Raw genomic sequence first — 25,751 nt, 5'->3', positions numbered from 1 at the left:
CTGTGCAATCAAGTTTTTTACTATCTTGCTTCCAGAAACGTCTCTGTTTTATAGTATGATCTCCACGGTCGCCCTGTAATATGAGTAAAACTTTAATTTTTAAGTCCAATTTACTTTCATTACCTAAAGAATTTATGAAGAGTAGTGGTGTCATCTAGGATAATTACCTGGAGATTTGATTCACGTTTTTTTTTTTCTGATAAACGTTTCTGTCTACACCGTGTTGGCATTCCAAGACATTCGTTCCAACCAAATAGAACGGTACTCCATCAAAAGGGATGGGCTTTTCAGTACCGGATTTAGATTCCCACCAAATACGGTGTGGTTTTAGGTCATTTTGGTCTAACGCACAAAAACCATTGTAACAGTAGTTTTCATAGATTATGTTAACATACAGCGAAGCAATATAATATGTTACGTGAAGATGAGGAGATTTTTTATTTCGTTAACAAGGTGCACTTTTAATAAATTAAAACAGGCCATGACCATGTACGATTATTATATTGATATTATACAGCAGGAAATGCACAAGATGAATCCTAACAACTTCCGTAAATACTTAGCTGCAGATAAACATTACATTTTTAAACCTACTGATTTTATTGATTTATACTTGGTTCAACAAATGTATTCGACATTCTACTAAAATAAATACTTAATAATATGTGATGATTGCATCATCACGGTAGAGTATTTCAAATATTCGCGCTCAAAACGCATTTTACCGGTGGCTCCAAAGCTCTTTGTTTTCGTGAAGACTGTGAATTTTGTCGTGGTCGCGTTTTCAAAATCCCTCACGAGCTCAAGCGCTTTTTCCAAAGAACTTACGTAACCGAAAAAAGGATTTTCTTCGTTGACAATATTGTCAATTTTTGGAATATGTAAATCAGATAAAGTATAATCTTCCATGTTGCGAAAGAGTAAGCGCGATGTAATATGTAAATATGCTGAAAATTAATTACTAATAGCTTTAAGTAGACAAGTTAAAGCTAAAGGGCCTGGGCACAAGGTGCTCTCTCATATCTGAAATAGCCTTCACCTGGCAAGCCAACAAAGAAATGAATTCCCTAATCTTCTATCACTCTACAGTGTATTTCTAAATTAGCTAATACATTTGATACACTGCGTAGTTGCGTAATGTAGTACAATGTTTAAATGTAGGTAATAAATACATTGCAGCAGTCAAATTTGATGTATGTTAACTGACGTAACAAAAATACATTTCTAGCGATGTATAATGTGTTGTTCTCATAGTTGTTATTTTAGTCCCATCGATTTATCATCAAGAGAATTCTTAATCATGAATCAAGCAATTCATTTCACCAATATATGACAAACGTCGAAAAACGTCTATATTTTCATATGTCGATAAAATCGATATAACCTTACGACGGGTAATTATAGAAACAGAGGTGCTCATAATCTTTGCTAAAAGCGTAAGACAAATTCTTGCGCAAGACCAATTGATTTGTTGTATGAAAATATGTTACAATTTATTCCACTGATTTTCATCTCTTAGATAACAGTTTTAAGCATTATCACTGTCTTTAACAAACATTCAAACTTCGCAAAATTCAACAAATTAATATACTGTCGAGAAAATGACATGAAAATAAAGTTGTTTTGAGGTTAATCGACGTTATAACCTGAAGTCCACTTTACATTGACGTCAAGACAACAACGTATATCTATTGAAGAAAAATTACTGGAGCTAGTGTTTACATCTATTATGACGTAATGAGTACACGTGACGTTTCAACAAAAGTGCTGTAAGTGTCTTATGTGGACTATCTCAGTGAGTTGTAGATTATTTTCCAAATAATGACAACATCACTAGAAACAGTGCTCGACAAACAAATTTATGGGCTGCTGCAAGGTACTCTAAAATAAACAATTTTCAACTACATTATGGCAAAAAGCTCGCAACAAAAGTTGGCATTAAACAAGGTGATAAAAATTTTGGATATGGGTTGCGGAACGGGAGAGCTGACCTCGTTAATTAGGGAGATTGTAGAAAAAAAGGTCAAGTGGTCGGTGTTGATCCAGACATAGAAAGAATTCACTACGCCATTCAACACAATTGTAACGTGAATGAAAATGTTTCATTTGAAATTGGCGACAGTTCAAGTAAATTTGTACAGCCAAACAAATCCTTCTACGATGCCCATTTCAGCAATTTTTCCTTTCAATGGCTTACATTGGATGAAAAGAAAGAGTTTTCGCAAACGGCTTTCGAATGTCTAAAACCAAATGGCCAAATAGCTCTCGAGAGTCACGAAGGCTATCCGGAAATGGCTCTATTTGCGGAATATTTAATCTCAAAGAAACAGAACGCTTTGACTTATATCAATGATAAGAAACTGATTCGATTTTTTCATGTCTAAAGCTGAAACAACATCTCTTATTGAGGAAATGGGCTTTGTAATAATTTCAAGTGATTATGATATTGGAAAACAACGATACGAAACACTAGACGATTTTCTCAACTTTTTTAGCGCTTTTGATTATCATGCCACAAGCATGTCCTACAGTGAGAGAAAAGAATTTATGGCACGTTTTGGCAACGAAGTGTAGATTTGGTGGACGATACATTTTACCAGATTGTTACAAGAAAGAACTGCAGAAGCGGTTTGATAACCGATGTTAATATTTCAATTGCCTTCATGCAATTGATTACTACATTTAAACAATAATAAACACTGATATATAGCTTGTTGTATTATAAGACACTCACCCTAACATTTAACACACTCACTCTAATTTTTACGACACTCGCCGTCATTTTTATGACACTCACCCTAACTTTTAGGACACTCAACCTAACTTTTAAGTCACTCACCCTAACTTTTAAGTCACTCACCCTAACTTTTAAGTCACTCACCCTAACTTTTAAGTCACTCACCCTAACTTTTAAAAACTCACCCTAACTTTTAAAAACTCACTCTTACTTTAAGACACTCACCCTAACTTTTAAAAACTCACTCTTACTTTAAGACACTCACCCTAACTTTTAAAAACTCACTCTTACTTTAAGGCACTCACCCTAACTTTAGGACACTCACCATAAATTTTAAACACTCGCCCTTACATTTAAGACGTTTCAAACTTATGAAAAATTGGTTATATTTTCTTTACAATAATGAATCTTTGTAATTGTAGAACCAATATCGTAGTACAGAGTGTTATATATTACAGAGTGTTATAAAATACAAGGTGTAGTGATGACACTGTCATCACTATATGCTTTCCGCGCGGCAAATATATTGTCACAATATTTAATGAAAATATAATATTTTATAAATGCTAAGTTGTATTAACTTTTAAACAGACTTTGAAACAACATGTTCAGTGATGCTGTTAGTCTATTTGCTAACCAAGAAAACGTCTGAAAACAGCCTGATGGAAATGCTGTCGGTAAGCAATGATAAAGACTTCTTAGTGAATTGCATGCAACGCTTGTGTCGATATAACCCGCACCACGTATCCACGAGTTTTGGTTATTGGTAAAAACATACTGAAACCTGACAGGCACAATTGTGCGTCGAAGGACGACAACTCTTTGACGTAACTTCATTTTTTTAGACACAGTCCTTTTTACGCTCTATGCAACATACTATGTATTTTCTATAGCTTATCCACAAGATCATAAGTATGTATTTCTTTTTATTGATTCCGTTTTTGTTGAGTTGCAGTACACTGCTACCAATAGAATTAGCTTGCAAAAATTTATTAAAGCTCTTGCCAGTTTAAAGTAAGCATTAAGTGGACATTTAAGGCATTACTCTGGACATTTAGACAATTTTTTCTGTTACGGTGTACGCATGTTTTTTGTTGGCGTATCTAGCTCAATTGCTGAGGGGAGTACTCAAGGGTGGCTGAGTAATGAAAATTGGGGGGCGCTATTATTCATTCGTGCCCGTTCTACTTTACATTGAAATCAATTCGTTTCAGGAATTATAACATATGAATATATTAATTTACCCCCTCCCCCCTCCCAATTATCAATGTTCTGCCAATGGTAGAGTACTTATGTTTGCCAATACTCTATCAATAGTAGAGTATTTATGTTTGCATGTTGAATCTCGTTACTTTTTCTTGAATCAAATCTTTTTTTTGATAATAACACGCATTTTTAATATTTGCCACCCTTCACTCCATTTAGACAATTTTTTCTGTTACGGTGTACGCATGTTTTTTGTTGGCGTATCTAGCTCAATTGCTGAGGGGAGTACTCAAGGGTGGCTGAGTAATGAAAATTGGGGGGCGCTATTATTCATTCGTGCCCGTTCTACTTTACATTGAAATCAATTCGTTTCAGGAATTATAACATATGAATATATTAATTTACCCTCCTCCCAATTATCAATGTTCTGCCAATGGTAGAGTACTTATGTTTGCCAATACTCTATCAATAGTAGAGTATTTATGTTTGCATGTTGAATCTCGTTACTTTTTCTTGAATCAAATCTTTTTTTTGATAATAACACGCATTTTTAATATTTGCCACCCTTCACTCCATTCTCGAGATAGCTACGCCCATTCCATTTTCTGTTGAAATAAAGAGATTGTTTTTTAATCTATTTTAATTTATTCTTATTATAGATTCAGAGTTCGTTTTAACCCCATTGAAGCACTACCTCCCGTATTTGTGCCCTAAAAGTACAGCATTCTGTGTAATTACTTTTTACCCTAAATTTATGGGGGAATTGCATGTCCATCAAAATTACCCCTTTAAAATTTACCCCTATAAATTTTACCCCTTGATAAATTTCACCCCTGAATAGACTTTACCCCTAACTAAATATAACCACCGTAAATTTTACCCTTAAATAAATATTACCCCCATAAAATGTTACCCTTCAAAACCGGAGCATTCTGTGCCACTCATTTAACTCCTAACTTTAAGGGTAATTTTTACCCCCCAAAATTTACAGTGTGTGCAGAGTATGTTCTGATGTATTTGCTGACAACAGGAATAGAAGGTCAGTTTGCAAAGTGTATCTGGAACATTGTTCACTACCAACATTTATTCATGCATGACCTTAAAGACAATTGGAAAATGTTATTTACCAGGCAGAGTCTTTCGAAAAAATTTTAGGTTAAAGAGAAAGATAAATGATTTATTACCTTCCCTATGGAAGAGTTATGTGATCATGGTATAATTTTATGTATGGAGACAATGGATTCACTAATGATGTCTTGAATACTTTGAAATTAAAGTTCAAGTACCAAAGAAAGATGGCAACAAGGTTGTGTGTGTTTAGATGTTTGATGAAATGTCAATTCACAAACATGTAAAACAGGATGGCCATAAAGTTTTTGTTCATGTGAATATTGATAGTAAGATTGATGATGACGCACTGTAGATGTATAACTTCTAACTATAAAATCCAATGAGTGCTAAATAACTTATTGGTTAAATCATGTCATATCTTTATCAGATATGGCTTTTAGTAGAGTGTTGTTTGAATGCTAAAAATAAGTAATGCATGCTAGAATGAAGCATCAAATATTCAGTGATGAAGCCTTTAAAGTTACAGGGCTATATTTCTCTCAGAAATTTCAAAGATTTTTCAGGTTGGAGATTTGGAGATGAAAAGCACGTTGCAATAAGCTGTTTACAATATTTTCGGTCAATAAAATATTCACTCACATCTAACGTTTAAATATATATTAAACATTTCTTATAATTATTTGGGACATATAAATCGAATCTGGGCTAGTTGGGAAAGGGTCAGTGAAAGGTGTTTTATCAGGCAAACATAACAGGTTCGTTTCCTGGAAATGACGTACAAATGACATGTGGCACCTTAATTCATGCAAGGGTACAAAAATTTGAAATAAGCAACTTTAACAGAAATACAGTTTCTATACAAGTATTTTGTCGTAAAATTAGGATTTTTAAACTCTAAACAATGAAAAACACCTAAAATTAGGGAATCTGTTTTCGCACTTTCATTCATATGATAGAATGATTATTTCCTCGCCTAGATTAAATGTTATTTTAGAAAAAGATATTCAAACAAATTACTTTGCTTTAATATTTTGTGGGGGGAGAATAATGTCGAGCAAAAGACGGAAGTAATTTAAATAAGCCATTCATAAGCAGGCAAAATTAGGAAAAGACATACGCTTCATACACAATTTCATCATCAAGATTTGTTTATTACGGACTTTAAACAAGTTTGTACATTCACATAATAAGATCGTTAATGGAAACACATGGTTAAAAATAAGTATACACTCTACAATCTCAGTCAGCATTAAGCTAATTTACATGAGTGTTGTGGTTAGTTAACTAACAAAGATGAGAATTTGCAATCTATTTTCACATAAAAAGGTAACCTATTGTTCCAATAATATGGTTAAATATCCATTAAAAACATTTCATACTGCACTAGTGCGTTCAGTACTTATATATACCAAAATATATTGAGCCATATAACAGACCTGAATAAGCACTTGTTTGTTAATACATCAAATCTTTTGTGCTAAAATCTGGTAAGCTGTGGGATCGATATAGTCCAGACTTCCGTCGTTATTTACAAATATTTCGCTGAAACGTTTGAGTCCAATCGTTGAAATCATTTTGCCATCATGATAGTCTGAGGCAACATGGTAATTGAGAAAATCCAAAATCGACTTGTGCTGGTAGTTGACTGTGTGATAGTCACTTGAAAGAATTTCAAAACCACATTTCTTGAGAAGACCTTCTACCTCAAACTTTTTGATAAAGAATGGAACTGCCTTTTCATTTTCTTTATGTTCCTTTTTAAGTATGAGATGAGGATTGCAAAAAATCATTTCGTTTGCCTTTGTAAGCAATTGTGAATTTACCTCATGACTCTGTAATGCAATTATTCCTCCATGTTTTAAGCTCTCGAAGGCAACTCTCGCATACTCCTCCTTCCTTTCTGGAGAAAGCCATTGGAAAACAAAATTGCTAAAATGAACATCGTAGTAGGATTTGTTTCGTTGATGAAAATCAGTAGAACTATCGCCATTCTCAAATACCAGGTTTTCGTGCAAGCTCAAATGCTTTTGCTTTGCATATTGAATACGCCCGACATCTGGATCTACGCCGACCACTTGACCATTTCTGCCAACAATTTCTGAAAGAAATGAAGTAAGCTCTCCCGTTCCGCAACCCATATCCAAGATTTTGTTTCCACTTTTAATGCCAGCTATTTCTATGAATTTCTTACCATAACTTACTTGTAAATCATTATTGTTGGAATATGCCACAGCAGTCTTATAACTCCTTTGATTAAACACCGCCTGTAGTTGTGCCGTCATTTTGAACAAAATTTACAACTAACTGAGATGCTCAAGACAAACTCTTTGGTACTGTCAGTACTTTCAATACAAGTAATTATTGCTTGACTCCATTTTTATGGCAACGCTTACGTGTACAAATGACGTCAGTCAAAATGTAATTATTCTCAAATTATTTTTTTCCAGTTGAAACACAACGTTGTTTCGACGTCAATACTAATTTGAATTATGGTCGCAATATCTACCAATACTTCAAATGATATAACACGGACGTCATTTGGTCGACAGATTTCAATTTTTTAAATTTGTACGCATTTTTGTCATGACGTTTAAGGCTTAATAACGATGCTCAAACTTGGTGTGCGTTAGATTGAATTTAAATCAAAGTTTGAAATTTGACGTTATTCGATGTTTTTGAAGTGTTTGTTTGACCTTGTTCTAATTCTGCCATACAAGACAATGAATATAGTCCTAGTATTGAAATAAAATATAGCAGTATTATTATACAAAAGAAATGGTTTGTCAGTAGCTAATCTAAAATTTGAAATTGTTCTATAGCATTTTATCTTCGACACAACTTGAAGCTATACGAAGAGAATTGAGCATGCGACGGCATATCTATCCTATAATTATAGGTCAGATAGATATTTGCTGGAGCTTATTCATTGTAATATTTTTTACAATTTGAAGCGCATCACTTCTCTATACGCAAATGTGATGATTTAGGATTAAAAGGTCAGTTAACGTTCATTGTTAGATGTGTATTTGCTGTTTTATTATAAATTTGTAAAGTAATCGATCTTCTTATTTAACATTTAAGATTATTAAATTGTTTAGAAAAGTGGTAGCTAGATTTAAATAATTATATAGATAGAGTCAAAGATTAAATATACAAACAAAACTAATATAACGAAAACATGTAAGTGTATTGAATCGTACAAAAGCGTTAATTTTATCTGTTGCCTTGTATTTACTTCGCATCTTGTAAATTCTTTCCGCACCATGATTCCAGCGCTGTTTCTACGTTGATTGAACAACATTGTTTTGACATCTATTTATTGTTGAAAGTCCGACCGAATTCAGTCAAAAAAAAACACTGACGAAGTCAACACCGTTATCAATTGACACTCTGCCAACCCATAACTAAATTATTATTGGCTTATTGTGTAAAAGTGCAAGCAGTACTGTTTTTAATCATACGGCGTAAATGTTTTAAAGTTCATTCACTAGAATTACGAAGAATGGAATTACTTTTCTAAGGAAACAAACAACAATTTTGTTGAAAGGTTTGCACTTTAAGAATAAAAGTTCGGGCTGGCTTTACCAAGTGAGTGCACAGCTACTTATTCAAATGACTATGCAGCTGTAATTCAAAACATTTGCTGCTGAACTACCAAAGCTACTAAACAGGTGGTCAAGAATAATCATCTGAAATTATTATACGGTGTGATGGCTTCAACGTCCACTTTTCTACGTCATTTAATTCCATGATATGACGTCGGTTTCATTTTATTAGTTTCTGAACAATTTGTGTAATTTTATAAGTAAGCATCAAATAACATAGCTACTGTTGAAGGGAGCAAGGAAATTTGCAAGTGTATGGTAATGCTCTTCGCTTCAAATTTATAAACAGTCATTGTCTAACACTATTTTCAAAACAACAATTTGCTATCTTCGTTTCAAAGTTATGAAACACAGCATTTTATTTACCACATAGTCGGCTCTGCAATGCCATGCCAGAAAAACGCTGTGCTTTAAGTTTGAATTGCGTAAGTCAAGCAATATTTTGTAATAGCCGATGAATTTTGACGCATCCTTTGTTAATGCATGATGATTAGAAATGCTTGCATATATGAGGCTCTTCATAAACCCTCGATATTTTAAAGAATCTTAAGCATGATGATAACGGATAACACTTAAAAATCTTTAAAAATCTTTGCAATCAAAATGTGGAGAGCAGTTTGTGAAAATCTTGGAATTGGGCAAAGTATAATCCAGATTTTGTTATTCTTCAATTATTCTTTTCTGAATTCGAGTTACACATGCAATTTAAAACATGTTGACGTTGAATGAAGTCGTCTAAAAAATGCAATTTTTACTGATGATATTTAGTAGAGTATTTTAATGCTAGTATGAAATACTTGAAGTCACAATTTTATCGGCAAAAGATGCATGTTAAGCAGCCCAGCTACAGACGACTTCATTCAACGTCAACATATTTTAAATTGCATGTGTGACTCGCATTCAGAAAAGAATAATTAAAGAGTAACAAAATCCGGATTATACTTTGCCCAATTTCAAGATTTTCACAAACTGCTCTCCACATTTTGATTTGAAAGATTTTTAAAGATTTTGTAGTTTCATCCGGTATCATCATGCTTAAGATTTTTAAAATATCGAGGGTTTATGAAGAGCCTCATGCATGCATTACAAAATATCGAAATAAGACTCTTTAAAATATAGATGTTTTATCATTAACCTTTGTGAGTTGCAAGCTTAGATTGTATATTACCATATTACAACATAGTAGTTGTCTACGCACGCTAAATAAAATATTAAAGGACATGGGACATATATTTTTTCATGTCGCGATATCATTCATTGCAGTTTAGTATTCCGTAAAACATTATTTTTCCGGTTTGAAAATATATATTTAAAGCGCAATTTAGAATGAAAGTTTGCTTATTTCAAGGGCTGTTCCGCCATCTTGAAATGAGCAGCCAAAATAATTATATTTCATATGTGACGTCACAACAGGGAGACTTTGTCGCTGATGAATATTGTTTATATTGCAAATTGACAAGCATTCTCATTTATTACGCAAAGTTTGGGACTTTACACTGCTGTTATAGCACTCAAAATGGAAAATATTAACAAAGATGCTATGGTTCAGTCATATATGTTTGAGTCAATGCCAGATGAATTTGTAGAGAGTGAGAATTCTGACTCAGAAAGTTCTTCGTCGAGCGAAGTAGATGATCAGATAGACGAGGAGTTTGAAGCTATGTATAGTTGGCGTAAAACTTCACTCAGTTGCTGTAAATGCGGCCATTGTGAGTTTATGGCAAAAACGATTGAATGCTTTTGCTTTCATGAAAAGCGGTTGAATATGACGAATATGATGGCAAACTTAAATCGGCACAGGATGCAGGCTTGTCTTGCGTGACTGAACTTGCTTTCTTCAATCAAACATATCGGCAAATGTCCTTGAAATAGATACTTGGCAGTATATTGAAGAAAACAGTCCGTTAGGTGATGACGAACTTGCAGTCATACAAAAAATATACCGTCATGTTGCGTATCGAAGATGTTCGAGATGGATTTTCCATATTCTTGGCAAGAAATGTCGAAGGCCATTTCCATCTTTGGGCGTCCACATATGACGCACAACTTTACCATCCCGTTTCTACCTACATCCTACCGCAATGACGCATTGCGGTGAGGAAGTGTTCTCTTAACATGACTATACTATTTTACATCAACATAATATCCGTTATATCTTATAATCTATAATATGACACAGTCACACACTACACAACATAACATTACAATTTACAACAAAATCTGCTGTCTACAAAAATACAATTCTTAAAACTTTCTTCTATTTGTAATCATCTCTCAGACTTTGGCGAATATGTTTCATGAAGCTTTAGCTGTCATATTTGTTGATGTTTTTAATCGTCTACGATTTCCTACGAGTGGAAATGAAAATGGACACGAACAAGCTCCGATACAACCATACAAAATGTATACTGAATATATAAATATATAACTTATTTTTCTTTATTTATTTCATTATATATATTGCATGTACATGATGTAAAAAAAGTGTGAAAAAACGTTTTTTTAAGAATAATTCACAATGACTTCATCAAAACACATATAAAAGTATATTGTGTTACCAGATATGCCTCCCAGTTGTGACGTCATTGCATAAATCTGCATATCACATTATATTCAAAACAAATCAAAATGGCCGCGGAACTTTTAAATTGGAGTCAGAAAACCTTTGTTACATGAAGACAAAACTTTGGTTGAACTAACAAAGGTATATTATAAGTCTATGCGATATTTCCCGTTAATTAAGCCTAACTTAAAATATACGTTCCATGTCCTTTAAGTTTACTTTAGTAACACAACAGAACAGCGACTGCAGTCAAGGAAAACCTTGTTCATATGTTATGATAATAATGGTGGCAGGATAAGTAATATTGAAAATTCAAGAAAATCGTCGAGTGTGCCATATTGTTATCACTTTTGATAATGTCAAAACCCATTTCTTAACAAGAACATAGCTACGGCATTAGCTTTAGAGCATAAGAAATATAATCTTTTCAATTAAATTTGTCAATGTTTGAAGGTCAGTCGAAGCACGTTGCTTCAGACGATCTTATTAGGGCTCACAAATCATAACAATAAAAAACTTATGTTATGCAAAGAATCATTTTCGTTTGAAATTTATACAAACAACATGCAGAAAGGATTTAAAAACGCAAATGGAAACGACGTCGAATAAATGACGTTGTGTGACGTAGAAATTCGATATTGGAGTCATCGTGTCACGTAATGTAAATTTGTTATTCGAGGATTGTTGACGTTATGCTCTGTATGTATATATTGTATAATTTAGTTCAAATGTTTTGACCCTAAGAAAACCAATTAAGTACTTGAGCATGATAATCATCATAATTAAATATGGTTGAATCATCGCTTGCTATGTTGTTATAACGGAATTGAATTCGATTGCACGTATTTCAAATTTTCCTAAAAATCAAACGTAAAAACATCTTCGTCGAATTATTACTTAAACAGTGTTAGAAGAAAAGCATTGAATGACATCCAACGAGACAAATACAATGCAAATAAAACAATCTTTGAAAAGCAAGTGCATGTCGTCATCTAATACACTTTAAACATAAACTAACATATGGTCATAACATTTGTTACTTTGCTAAAGTAAATCATGTCGAATGCCTTCCCGTTTTCTAACTTCATTTTCTTTTCTCTTAAACAAAAACAGAACAAATTTAAGAAATTTAGTTGGTGAAAAAATATAGACAACTGCAGACTATGATATTTATGGCTTTTATACTACAACATACGTCAAGCGAACAAAGGAAAATGCTCCTAATCTTCTCTCATTCCAAAGTGTGTTTTAAATGAGTGCATTTGATACACTGCAGAATGTAGTAACTAAAATGTTTAAATGTAGGCTATAAATACATATTGCAGCATTCAGATAAGCTATATGTTAAATGACGTAACAAAAACACGTTTCTGCAGCAGCGTATAATGTGTTGTTTTCATAGTTGTTATTTTACTTCAATCGATTTATCATCAAAAGAAATCATAATTTATGGAAAGAATGGCGCATCTAAAAAATTATTACGTATTATACCAATTAATTGGTTTTATGAAAACATATTACATTTGTTCCACAGATTTCCATATTTAAGATAACAGTTTTTTACGTAATCAATCAGGTTAACAAACATCAAAACTACGTATACAAACATCGCAAAATTCAAGAACTTAATATACTGTCAAGAAAATGACGTGAAAATAAAGTTGTTTTGAGGTTAATCGACCATATAACCTAAAGTATACTTTACATTGACGTCAAGACAAAACGTATATCTATTGAAGGAAAATTACTGAAGCTAGTGTTTACATCTATTATGACGTCATGAGTACACGTGAAAGTTACAATAAAAGTGATGCAAGCCGATGACTTCTTCGAAACCAAAGTTTCAGAGTCTTATTTAGATAAGATAAGTCGTTCGTACTTATTTGGATTATCTCAGTGAATTGTAAATTATTTTCCAAATAATGGCAACATCACTGGAAGTGCTTAACAAACAAATTTATTGGGCTGCTGAAAGCTACTCTAAATATAACAATTTTCAACTACAACAAGGCAAGAAGTTCGCAGCAAAAGTTGGCGTTAAACAAGATGATAAAATTTTAGATATGGGCTGCGGAACGGGAGAGCTGACCTTGTGTATCGGAGAGATTGTTGGAGAAAAAGGTCGAGTGGTTGGTGTTGATCCGGACATAGAAAGAATTCACTACGCCATTCAACACAATTATAAAGTGCATAAAAATATATCATTTCAAAATGGTGACAGTTCAAGTGAATTTGTACAGCGAAACAAATCCTTCTACGATATCCATTTCAGCAATTTTTCCTTTCAATGGCTTACATTAGATGAAAAGAAAATGTTTTTGCAAACGGCTTTCGAATGTCTGAAACCAAACGGGACAATAGCTCTCCAGAGTCACGAAGCCTATCCGGAAATAGCTCTCTATGTGGAAAGCCTAATCTCAAAGAGACAGAACGCTTTGAAGAATATTAATGATAAGAAACCGATTCAATTTTTTATGTCCAAAGCTGAAACAACATCCCTTATTGAGGAAATGGGCTTTGAAATCATTTCAAGTGATTATGATATTGCAAAACAACGATATGAAACACTAGACGATTTCCTTAACTTTTTTAGTGCCTCTGATTATCATGACACGAACATGATTTCCAGCAGCGAAAGAAAAGAGTTGATGGCACGTTTCGGCAACGAAGATTGCAGTGTGGATTTGGTGGACGATACAATATACCATATTATTGCAAGAAAAAAGTACAGAAGAGGTTAAGTAACTGTGTTTACTATTTCAGTTTCTTTGTCGTACTTAATTATAACATATTATAGTTATTATCAACGTTTAAATTACAAGCTTACAATTTCCTATTGGAATATTTTATCATTACAATGATGTATCATTACAAATAATACTAACGTCTGAAAACTTTATGGACGTCACATGAATGTTAAGTGTTTAGGTACAAAGTATAGTCTCATATAATTCAGATTTGAAAGTTCAATGAAATCAGAAATAATAGGAATGGAAATAATTTCGTAGTCATCAGCATTTGAATTTGTTTTGAGTTATTTTTGTAACATTTTCTTTAATGCGTATTGAGCAATGTAACCTTAGCGTTGTAGGCGTACAAGGTTTGCAGATGCTATACTCCGAAAAGCCTTTTTACCAAAGGTTTCAGCATCGAGATCCCTCTAAATATCGTTACAGTTGGGACATTTATTATTCACTTATTTGTACACATTTGTTCACAATAACAGTTATAACCAGAAACTGTTACAGTATTGCAATCATTCAGTTAGAGAAGATATGGAGTCGAGTATAGCAATTATAAATAAAATTTAGAATTAGAAGACTGTAAAATGAAGTAAGTAAATTTTTCTTTGCATTGAAATCGAATGCTTGTCTAAAAGCGCTTAATTTTGTATTTCCTTACCAAAACTTACTACTATACCAATTTGTACAATTGAAATACCTCAAAACTTCGTTAAAACTACCAAACCAATACGGCGTCATCAACTTTAAGTATTTAATAAACTAAAAACTTAATTAACAAATTCTCAGTGTTTTTGTCAGCATTATCAACACGTCGTACATTAATGCACGTGCCGCATGCCCTATAAAAAAAGTGTTAGACAATGACTCTTTATGAAATTAAAGTATAATGACGCAGAATGTGGACATTGGAATCATCGTCCCATGTAATGTAAATCTGTCATCTAAGGATTCTCGACGTTATGTTTTGTATACATACTGTACTTTAGCTCCATATTTTGATCATAAGCAAACCAATTAAGCACTTGACTATAAAAATCATCATAATCAACATGGTTGAATCATCGATTGCTATGTATATGTTATCAGGGAATTGAGTTGGTTGCATGTACTTTTAATTTTCCAAAAAATTTAAAAAAAAATATTGTCAAATTTTTATTCAGACAGCTTTAAATGAAAGCATTGAAGAATATCCAACGACACAAATACAAAGCAAATTAAAAAAGAAAGCAAGTGCATGCAATGTATTACACTTTAAACATACACTAATATATGTTCATAATTAAAGTAAATCATGTCGAATGTCTTCCCGTTTTTAAACACCACTGTATCTTCTCTTAAGGCAAAAAAAGAACAAATTTAGGTACTTTATTATTGGTGAAAAAGAATAAACAACTGCAACTATGATCTATGCATGACTTTTGTAATACTACGGAAAGCAGACACAGCAGTGAATATCCTAATCTTCTATCGCTCTGCAGTAATTTAGTATATTTGATACACAGCAGAACGTAGTTAAATGTTTGAATAAATGTAGGCTATAGATACATATTGCAGCATTCAGATTACCTATATGTTAAATGACGTAACAAAAACACGTTTCTGCAGCAGCGTATAATTTATGGAAATAATGGTGCTCATAATCCTTGTTAAACGTGTAAGAAAAATTCTTACGTAATACCAATTAATTAGTTGTATGAAAATTTATTACAATTGTTTCACTGATTTCCATTTTTAAGAAAGCAGTTTAATACGTAATCAATCAGTTTAACAAACATCGAAACAATACGTATACAACTTCGCAAAATTCAAAAAACTTAATATGCTGTCGAGAAAATGACATGAAAATAAAGTTTTTTTGAGGTTTATTGACGATGTAACCAAAAGTCCACTTTAAATTGACGTCAAGACAACAACGTACATCTATTGAAGAAAAATTACCTGAGCTAGTGTTTACATATATTATGACGTCATGAGTACAGGTGAAAGTTACATGAAAATGACTGCAAGTCGATGACTTCTTTGAAACCAAAGTTGAAGTGTCTAATGTAGATAAGATAAGTTGCTCGTACTTATTTCAATTATCACAGTGAATTGTAAATTATATTGATAGGTTTATGATCTTATGCGTTGATTGGATAAAAAATATGTTGAAAATTATTGAAACAAAAACACAGGAAAACGTCAGTATATGCAGTATTCAAGACAATTAATGTTTGTAATACAGCCTTATGGGATTTTGTGACTTTCAAGTGTAATCGTTTTCAATCTTTTATGAACAAACAAAATAAGCAAATATCTTACTTGTGAAAGCGATGTGCTCCTTTTGTGAATGTTAGAACATCCAACAATTGTACAACGATTCGGCATTTTAAAATATATTTTTGTTTACGAACAGAATTAACTGCAATTAAAGTTCGACTGGAGACTGGAAAATCAATATAAAATCACACCTGGAAATGTCGAAAATATTTTTTTCTGCATAGCAGTCATTCAGGGGAAAATAGGCACTTTACGTTGCCGCCATGGTTTTTGCATCATAGCTTTAGTCTCCTTAGCTGCTCCAGTTTTAATAGAACTCAATGAAAGAAACAAAAAAATATGTTTTTGCTATTTAATAAAAGGAAGGAAAACCTAAAAAATATAATCTATAATGTTTGACGCAGTCAGTGGAATTGTGTACATGCTTATAGTTTTCGGATGCAAAAATTTCCAGCGTTATCTGCTTATGTTAACCCAGAGACTGGCTGACTACAATTAATTGGACTTACATCATTTTTGATTCGTCATGGCATAAAAACAAGTTCCCAAAAGACATGATATCTTCATAATACAGAATACGATCCAACGATTCAAAAATATGCAGATAAATTTGTTTTACTCTACTTTTTAAAATTGTCGGTTTGACATGGTTTTTGACATGACGTGTAATGTATAGACTGCAGTTTTTTCATTTGAAGTGATAGCGTTTATGTAAGTTGTTATTCGTCGTCACTGTAGTAAATGTACGTTGAAACCTCGTTTTTAAGATTACGTTTACACAACTCTGGATCGGTCTGAAAACGGTAAAAAAGTAACAGAGCTAACTACACGGGAGCGGAATTTCTTTCCGCAGATGTGCAACCACACGTCAAAAAGTCACTTTTTCCGGAGAGGTGTGAGCACACTTTCTAAACGTGGTCAAACGAAAACTGATCGTTGAGCATCGTTGTGTAATCAGTGATATTTCTCTGCACTATAGATACCAGTCCTCTTCAATTCCTTCCGCGTTTTGGTGCATAATTGAAAATGGTAAACATTTTATACTTAGGAAAGCATTTAATGACGGATTTATTTTTACAAAACAATGTTTTTATGACTTATGCCTAAAGATATAAGCATGTAGCAATGTGTAAACGAGAAGTGGTGTCATTTACTCATTCTTCTACAAACAACTAACGAACCTTTAGAGTAAGAAACATTATATCTAAACACCCGCCAAACTTTATCGGTATTCTTTGAGCGTCAAATCATCGGTAGACTCTAAATTTTCATTTGGCAGACGTTGATACGTGAGGAGTAGTCTGTGTGATCACTTTAACCATGTTTCCCTATTTTTCAATTTTTTTGTTATACATCATGTGTAACCTAAAATGCGATTAAATATTTGCAATCACTAGCAATGCACGAGGCAACAACGAATTGCTAGAGCAACAGAACGTCTCTTTTCCCCCAAAAATAGTAATAAAAGCGTCATATACTTGTAAATAAATATAAATCATACCCCATAGAGTCTCATACCCCGTAGAGTATCATAACCCACAGAGTATCATACCCCAAAGAGTATCATACCCCATAGAGTATCATACCCCACAGAGTATCATACCCCATACAGTGTCATACCCCATAGAGTATCATACCCCATAGAGTATCATACCCCATAGAGTATCACACCCCACAGAGTATCAAACCCCATATATCTTACCGTCTCACGGCTTGTTTGTATGGAAGCCAAGCCGCCCGTTTACCGACATAGCCCGTTAAGCAAGATCTCCTTACGTAGTATATAATATATTAAAATTCTTTTTGTGTTTATATGACGACATGGACTGGTCTGCTTAGCGAGATCTCACATAGCACAGGCGAGATCTCGTCTGCCGGGATGAAATTTTTCTAATGTATAGACTTAACTGCCGAACTAGTCCGTTTGCCGAGCTAAATTTTAACTATTTGGGCTTGCGTGTGATAACATATTAAAATGGTAAAATACGTGCACGTGTAAAAGTGAGCAAAATAGAGACGAGGATGGTTAAAAGAAAGAACTTTCGCTGCGATACAAAGATAATGGAGCATTTGATTGATGATCTGTCTGATTATAAGTAAAAGATGTTTTATAAAAGCTTTGATATTGACTGCGAAAAACTTCTCGGCAAGCAAGATGAACGTCATATAAAACACATCAAAAATTCATCTCGCTTACCGGGCCAGCCCGGGACAAAATAAACAGACCCTCGGACAGTTTTGAAACAGAAGTTATTGATGATGTAGTATTTATAGCAAAACATAGTTTTCACTTTTCAGTGATACTGATAATGAACTTCTCGTTAAATATTGTGAGAATTGTTACTTTCCAGGTACTTTGCTTCGTACAATGTGAGCATATAAACTCGGCTGCGTAACATGAGTCTAAGTTAAAGCGTTTGACTAATTTAGAAATGATTTTAACAGTTTTTGCGTTATTTCAATCAGCATTTAGCACTAAGCACCTTTTAACAATCAATAAAATTTTCATACTTACTACGTTTTGTGACCATATATTTGGCAGGCTAGAGGCTACCCAGATGTACGCAGACGTATCTATTTCAATAGAGGCAGTAATTCGCAATACTATTCCAACATGAAGTATTGCAATTCCGAAGAAACTCGGCTCTTGGCCTGACCATCTTGTGGCCAAAAATTTATCATGAAATGTTTTTTTCTATATTTCTTGCCTCTGGCATTTAGGTATGATTAATTTTTTGTTTTTTTTCATTTTGACGTAAGATTTAAAATATGCTTTTACGAAAAATATGTACTGGTACTTATTGTTGCCTTTAAAATATGACTGACTTTTAAATTTCGAAGGGCAAACTCTTTTCTCTTGAAGCTTCTAACTTATAGACAGACTTCATTCGTAGCATACGGACTTAATTGTTAACGGATTGCATAGTGACTTTACTGGTAGCTTTATTCTTAACCTATATAATGAATGAACTCATTTCCCCCAGGTAATCATTAATAAATAGGAATTAATTCTTTAGAATATTAATGCATTACAATGTTTAAGCAAACATTGTATACAGCCAAGAATTTGGTGTCATGCCGTGTCCTCCTTAAAATACACTGTCCTCTGTGGAACTCTTGCAAGATTCACACCACATCACAATTTCCTTCTGATACAGTATGGCTCCAGGTTGTCCAGCCAGGTCAGTCTGATGCTTCTCCTGGTTTATATATATTTACAAACTATCATCGGTAAGTGTAAAGACATTTGCAAGTATTTGAATTGAGCAACCTTAAAAGTTGCTCATTTTGTAGAAGAAGGGGCATATATGCAGGGGCGTATCGAGCAAATAATTTTTGGTCACGCTTTTTTATGAAGAGCCACGCCCTATGATGTCGTGATTTTCAATCATACATATAGTAAAACATAAGTACTTTATTGAAGTTTAATGAACAAATTTTAAAGTGCAAACAAACAACATATAACTTTCTAACAACTCAAAATAAAAATTACTGTCTCAGGTTAAGATCTTAACTTCATCATCATTTTAGTGGCCATGACTTTACATGCAGCTATTAACTTCACCCACACTAAACTTAAGGTAACTTTTAGTTTTTTGACCGTACTCATGATAATGGATGATATTATGTTAAAGGAGAAATATCAGTATTAGCATAACTGACCTCAAAACTTTTAAATTTTCACAATAAAACCATAAAATAATAATACAACCACAAATATTCTGATTTACATGTGCATGTCAAGTATGAAGATAAATTTGATTTTTGAACAGTCACAATGTTCTATTATCACATCCTTTTGGAGTTAAAAGCAAAACATTTATAAACCTTTTCAAATCTTTAAAAATAACACACTTCAGCTAAATATTTATAATCGTGCATTACAAGGGGTTGGAAACTTAGTCCAAATATAGTGATAATTAACATTATCTTTGAATTTTCTTGTAAAAGGACAAAAAGCACAAATAGCTTGCAAAAAACCTTGATTGGTGAACTAAAAATACAGCTTTATACAATAAAACCAGTTTGTAAGCTAAGCAGGAAATAAAAAAGAAAAATGATATTTTGTTTACAACAATGCTAAAGCACCATTTAAATGGTCAGATATATTAAAGACAACATTATAAGTTTTTACACTGATATAGCAACTTAATTTTATCCGTCAAAACTAACATACACAAACCGAAGCTGTCACTCTGAAATGTCAGTACCTTTTAATAGGACAATACAACCCAATTATTCTTTGCCGGGTGCCTCAGTCAACTCCAAGTTACTCAGAAAAACTCCAACTATCCATATCATTTAAAAATTCATCTTGTATCATCATGTTTAGACCACAAATGAAATTACTTAGAATAGCTGGGTAAGATTACAGTTAACTGTCCATAATTGTCAATTAATCATACAAACAATGCAACCAGATTTCAAGTGAAACCATGCAAAATTTCAAGAAATTCACAAAAATTGCTTTTATGAAAACTATCATAAGACTTATCATGCACTTTGTATGCAAACTCTTGTCCAGACAATAAATTCAATCAACATTTTTATAATTTCACCATGCCCCTTCACTATAAGCTTAAATATGCAACATGCCTGCCTAATTTGTAAATGGAATGTACACAAGGTGCAATACTGTAACTATTGCGTGTCCAACGTCTTTAGCAATGTCGATTCAGACATATATTGTGCGATGTTGCGATGTCGTACTTTTCTAATCTGAGACTGTCTGGGTCCATGATGTTGAAGTACCACAAATACACGAAACACCGCAAACAAAACATAGCCTGCTTTGAAAAGTACAATAGAGTCAATCTTTCTTCGGAAGAAATGATAGCAACTGCAAGGAGTTCAAACCTCTAGCTAGTATAGAACTATACAATACATCACCAAAATGTTTGGGCTTTAAATAATTCATTAAAGTAAATGGTTTGAACCCGGGAGTATCGTTACATGTTTGTAAATGATGATCGTCGAGGTTAATAAAGTCCTGAGAAGGACTGTTTTTGTTGTTGTTGACTGACGTTTCGACAACCTTAGCGGTAGTCATCTTCAGAGTCAAATGAGGAGTAAACGTCAGGTTAGCCATATTTGTTATCTTGTTTGAAACGTCAGTCAACAACAACAAAATCAGTCCTTCTCAGGACTTTATTAACCTGGACGATCATCATTTACAAACATGTAAATAATTCATTGTTCGGCAGCTTGCCGAGTGGAGAAAAGATCGTCTTTCATGAAGTCATAGCTGTAAATTTTGCCTCAACTTCAGTAAATCTTAAGTAAAATACTAGCGTGAGTCTGTGAATCCGTTACAAACATATTAAGTATACCATTTTTTGCCGATTTTTAATGTCGAAGGCTCAAGTCGGGCTCTAGAAAATGAGCGTGACTAGATGCTTCAAATCTGCGAGTTTGAGCATGCTCAGAAGTCATTAGCCAATTAGATTAGGAATATTTTTTCTATAAAATATTTTGTATGGTCGGGCTGAATTTTGAGAGCCCGACTAAGCTGCGAAGAGCATGGAACGGCACACTGTTGCTACGCAACTTCTCATTAAATGCAAATTTTGAGTTTAATTAAACCAAAATCGTTATTTAAAGATTCAGATTATCCTCTCAACATCCGCAATAAATTGATTAAAACTATTTTGAAATTCAAACTCATTTATTTTGAATTTTTATTCGAACAAATTCTTTCTTTTGGGGGAAATTTTTGGTCGGCCCGACCAGTGTGACCTCTAGATACGCCACTGGATATATGGCTCAAGCAGGTTCTGAAATAAAATTTTTTCAAGTATCTACATAGATAACTGGGTTTTGGAATTTGGTATCCTTGCTTATCATCTAGTATCCATATATGGATTACATAACTAGTTGGCTTTTCTTATTCCTTGGTCAGATAGAACATAACCTTTGACTTACTCTTATAAGTTCATGATGAATCTTAAAGTTCCTTTTTCCATTTAATGAATGACAATAAGAGACCAGTAAAAACATTAATTGCTCTCCGTTTTTGTAAGAAATGTCGTATCCCATAAACATACAGGCAAAATATTCTCGCTATCCAAATAAATAATTTTTATTATCTTGTGGGCATCACGATACTGTCAGTAAGTTGGTAAGTCAGTCCGTCAGCCAGTTGGTAAGTCAGTCAGTCAGTTGGTAAGTCAGTCAGTCAGTTTGTAATTCAGTCAGTTGGTAAGTCAGTCAGTCAGTCAGTCATTGAGGATTTTTTGGGGGGGGAGGTGGCAACCGGCAGAATGAGTCAAATGATAATCTAAATTTTTACTGGAACAGTGAGGCTTAAATGCTTATTTCGGGATATAAGTCAAGTCTAAATGACTAAATATTAATAAATCTCAATAAATGTTAAATTACCAGCCATTCTTCTCATCTGCTCAATCACGAAAAGATGCAAATAAACAAAATATGTGGTAGACTGTAGCAAATGTAATCATTTCATGTTTGGTTGAATCCAAAATTACGTCAAACCCGAAAATTAAAGGTTCTTGCAGAAGAACACGTTTTCTATCACCTTTTTCATAAAAAAGGAACATAGGGAGGCGACTTCCCCCCCCCTTCACCTCCCCTTACTGTCAACCACTGCTCAGTCACTCAGTGTGATTTATTTTTAGATACATCATTAATGCGGGTGAAAATACATTAAGGAATTTTCGCATGGGTGGATTACCATCAAAGGGACTTGACAAGATGTTCATGACTGGCTCAACAATCAATCACATTGGTGGTCTGACGAACATGCTTCTAGCAACGCAAAATGATGGCTTTTCGGTCGATAAACTTGTCGATGTCTACGGTCCACCGAATTTGGATGCATTCTTACAAACAATACAGAAATCTTTCCAGTACATGAGTAAGTTCGAGTTTGTAAAACTTCACCAGATTGAGGAACGAATAAATTGGCTGGAAATTGCGAGTGATAATAATTTTCAAATTTTCGCCTTTGCTACAAGCGATGGTTCGCAAGAGAACGGTCGGACGATTTTCCCAAATCTTGCCGTTTCTTACGCGTTTTTATTACAAGAACCGCTACGAAGAGTTCGCATGGATGTAGCAGAAAATCTTGGCCTGGCACAGGACGTTTTGAGAAATGCTATGTCAAAGTGTCAAATGGGATATTCTGTTGATTTACCTTGTGGAACACAGGCGAGTTAACTATCCAATTTTAAACTTAGTGTATCATTTACTTGAACTGCTCATGTGTCAAATGGAAAGTTTTAATGAACAACGCTCAGCAGGAAGTAGCTACATGTTGTGAGTTTTTGCACTGTTTGAGTTACCATGTTTTATGTTTTAGTTTTCCAGAGTAAGGCTGCATGAAGCCTGGATAGCCTGTCGACTGGAGAGTGACTTTTTAAGCCTAATAAAAAGTTGGTTGTATTTTCTTCGCGAAAATTCAACTTTGTTTACTTTTTTTAATCTATTAGTTGCAAATCATCGTTTTTTTTCTCTTAAAGAAATTTTTGTAACGTTCCGAAGAAAAACATTACCATACACATGCTAGCCTATCCAGTTCTCATGTAACCTGCCCATAAAGAGTGCTAAATCCTTAACCCTTTACGTACTTCCCAAGTTTTTTTGGTCCTTTACGTTTTGTATGGTTTCCTTGATGTTGCCATAAGGCAACACTCGGAGAGAAAGGGTTAATCAGGACAAACATTACCAACTGTTGTTAACCTCAACTATCTACGCATATATTCTGTTATACTCTATATGATATGGCTATTTCAAAGACAACTTTCAAAGAAATTATGTGCTTTTAGACAATAATGCCGCAGGTTGATTAAAATTGTTTGAATATACAAGTATAAACTCTTGCAAAAATAATTTATAGTAACTAAATTGACGTATTTAATTTTTGTGCTAAAGGGTTTTTTGTGTTCTATTTAGATCAATCCAGATGACATCCTTCATCCGACGCCACGTCGACAATCATTTGTTGTCATAGATTGTCCATCAAAACAAGTCCTCAACAAATTATCTTCTTTCATCTCACGTGATTTCTTCTCAAGTGATTTGCACACTCACGTGGACATAGTAATTCACATGACCGGAAAAGATATAGCAAATTCCATGGAATACAAATCTTGGATGACAACGTTTGACCCAGAAACGAAACATCTTATGATGAATGATCACGTGGTTGAAAGACCAGCTTTCACCGTCTTTGATGAAGTTTATGATAGGTTAAATAAACTTCACGTGAACATTTTCCCGCCGCTGTACTATTCATTGTTTATGGATAAAATTCATTCTGGTTTTAAAGATTTTCCTGAGGGTTCTGTCCATTTTGCTGCTCCGACTTTGAGGTATAATTTTCGGCCAATAGCCTTTGAAGGCTTTGAACAAAACTTGGTGGCTGTAAAAGCTGTAAATGAAAAAGTACTGTCGGCAAATGGAAGTCGTTCAAATGTGTTCGCAAGCTCTACGTTGAGCAACGATTTTCAGGTTGTTTTCCTTGGAACTGGTTCCCGTATTTCATCAAATCTTCGCAATACTAGCGCGATTTTGTTGAATTTGAGGTAAGGGAAAAACCTTAACTCAGTAAACAAGTTTACTTTAAACAATCTTAGCTTTATATAAATAACATGCGATGGACATAAAACATAGAGGACCACTTTAGGTGATAGTAAGAGCTACGATATCTCGTTGCAAATGCATCGAAAAGAATGGTTGCAATTGAGAAAGGATTTCATACTTGCAACATGGAATAGTGAGCCTATTGTACTGAAATATTTTGTGGATTGCTAGATTTTCATGGTGTCTGGTACTGTATTGTGAACATTGACGTAGCCAGATCGGAAATTTTGTTATGCTATGTAAAGTTATATGTGTTTCTTACTAAGAAAATGATGTAATCTAAATTTTACATACCACGACCAAATTTGTACGCTGGCTATAACATAGACTGTACATATGTAAACAGGACGAGTGAGCTGTGAACTCTCCGACGTTTCGCTGTTCCTTTACTTTACTGAGAATTTTGTTTATGCAACTTTGGCATCACTGTTTCGTTATTACATAGTGATGAAACGTCCATTTTAATGGACTGTGGCGAAGGGACGTTGAGACAGATGTTTTATCATTACGGAGACGATGTGAACACGATGCTAAAGCGAATCCGTACCGTGTTCGTCTCCCATATGCATATTGACCATCATTTGGTAGGTTCGTACTTTTATATTATTGCTGCTATTAGTTTTACAATACTCCACATAACACGTTGGCTCAATCTTTTTCACCTAAGATACGTAAAACGAAACCTGTAAAATTCATTTTCTTCAATCGAAACCGATTTTAGACAAACCATCTTAATTGTTTAAAACCAGTCTATGGTTAGTCCACGGTCCAAATAAGTTTATTGTTGATAGCGTAATTTTAAATCTAAATGCCATATAAACTCTGTTAATTGTCAGTTTTGAAAGAATCAAATCTTACAAATCAAATGTGTTTTAGGTATTTTGGCTGAGCTCCAATCTCTAACCTGTTATAATATATGTTCATTACTGACGCAATCAATATATTTAATCATTTATGCATGTTAA

General features: G+C 33.7%; 3 protein-coding genes across 4 annotated transcripts; 2 read left to right on the top strand and 1 right to left on the bottom strand.

Annotated features, from left to right (window-relative positions):
- Positions 1-6,144: 6,144 nt before the first annotated feature.
- On the bottom strand, positions 6,145-7,296 carry LOC124449110 (ubiquinone/menaquinone biosynthesis C-methyltransferase UbiE-like). Its single transcript, XM_047000057.1, has one exon. It carries the CDS (start codon positions 7,294-7,296, stop codon positions 6,478-6,480), a length of 819 nt encoding a protein of 272 aa, XP_046856013.1. The 3' UTR covers positions 6,145-6,477.
- Positions 7,297-13,104: 5,808 nt separating this feature from the next.
- LOC124449109 (uncharacterized methyltransferase C70.08c-like) lies at positions 13,105-13,923 on the top strand. The gene has a single exon (XM_047000056.1). It carries the CDS (start codon positions 13,105-13,107, stop codon positions 13,921-13,923), a length of 819 nt encoding a protein of 272 aa, XP_046856012.1.
- Positions 13,924-18,800: 4,877 nt separating this feature from the next.
- On the top strand, positions 18,801-25,721 carry LOC124448801 (zinc phosphodiesterase ELAC protein 2-like). 2 transcript variants are annotated; one of them, XM_046999776.1, is made up of 5 exons: positions 18,801-18,906; positions 19,203-19,416; positions 22,821-23,352; positions 24,097-24,728; positions 25,232-25,721. In XM_046999776.1, exons 2-5 carry the CDS (start codon positions 19,220-19,222, stop codon positions 25,473-25,475), a joined length of 1,605 nt encoding a protein of 534 aa, XP_046855732.1. In that variant the 5' UTR covers positions 18,801-18,906; positions 19,203-19,219; the 3' UTR covers positions 25,476-25,721. The 2 variants fall into 2 exon arrangements, with proteins under 2 accessions (XP_046855732.1, XP_046855733.1); XM_046999777.1 differs by lacking the exon at positions 18,801-18,906 and having other exon boundaries at positions 19,279-19,367.
- Positions 25,722-25,751: the final 30 nt, after the last annotated feature.

This window comes from Xenia sp. Carnegie-2017, unplaced genomic scaffold, assembly GCF_021976095.1.
Source record: "Xenia sp. Carnegie-2017 unplaced genomic scaffold, XeniaSp_v1 HiC_scaffold_23, whole genome shotgun sequence".
Taxonomy (NCBI): Eukaryota; Metazoa; Cnidaria; class Anthozoa; order Malacalcyonacea; family Xeniidae; genus Xenia; species Xenia sp. Carnegie-2017.
Note: the sequence above shows the minus strand (reverse complement) of the source record. Positions and strands in the feature narration are given on the sequence as shown.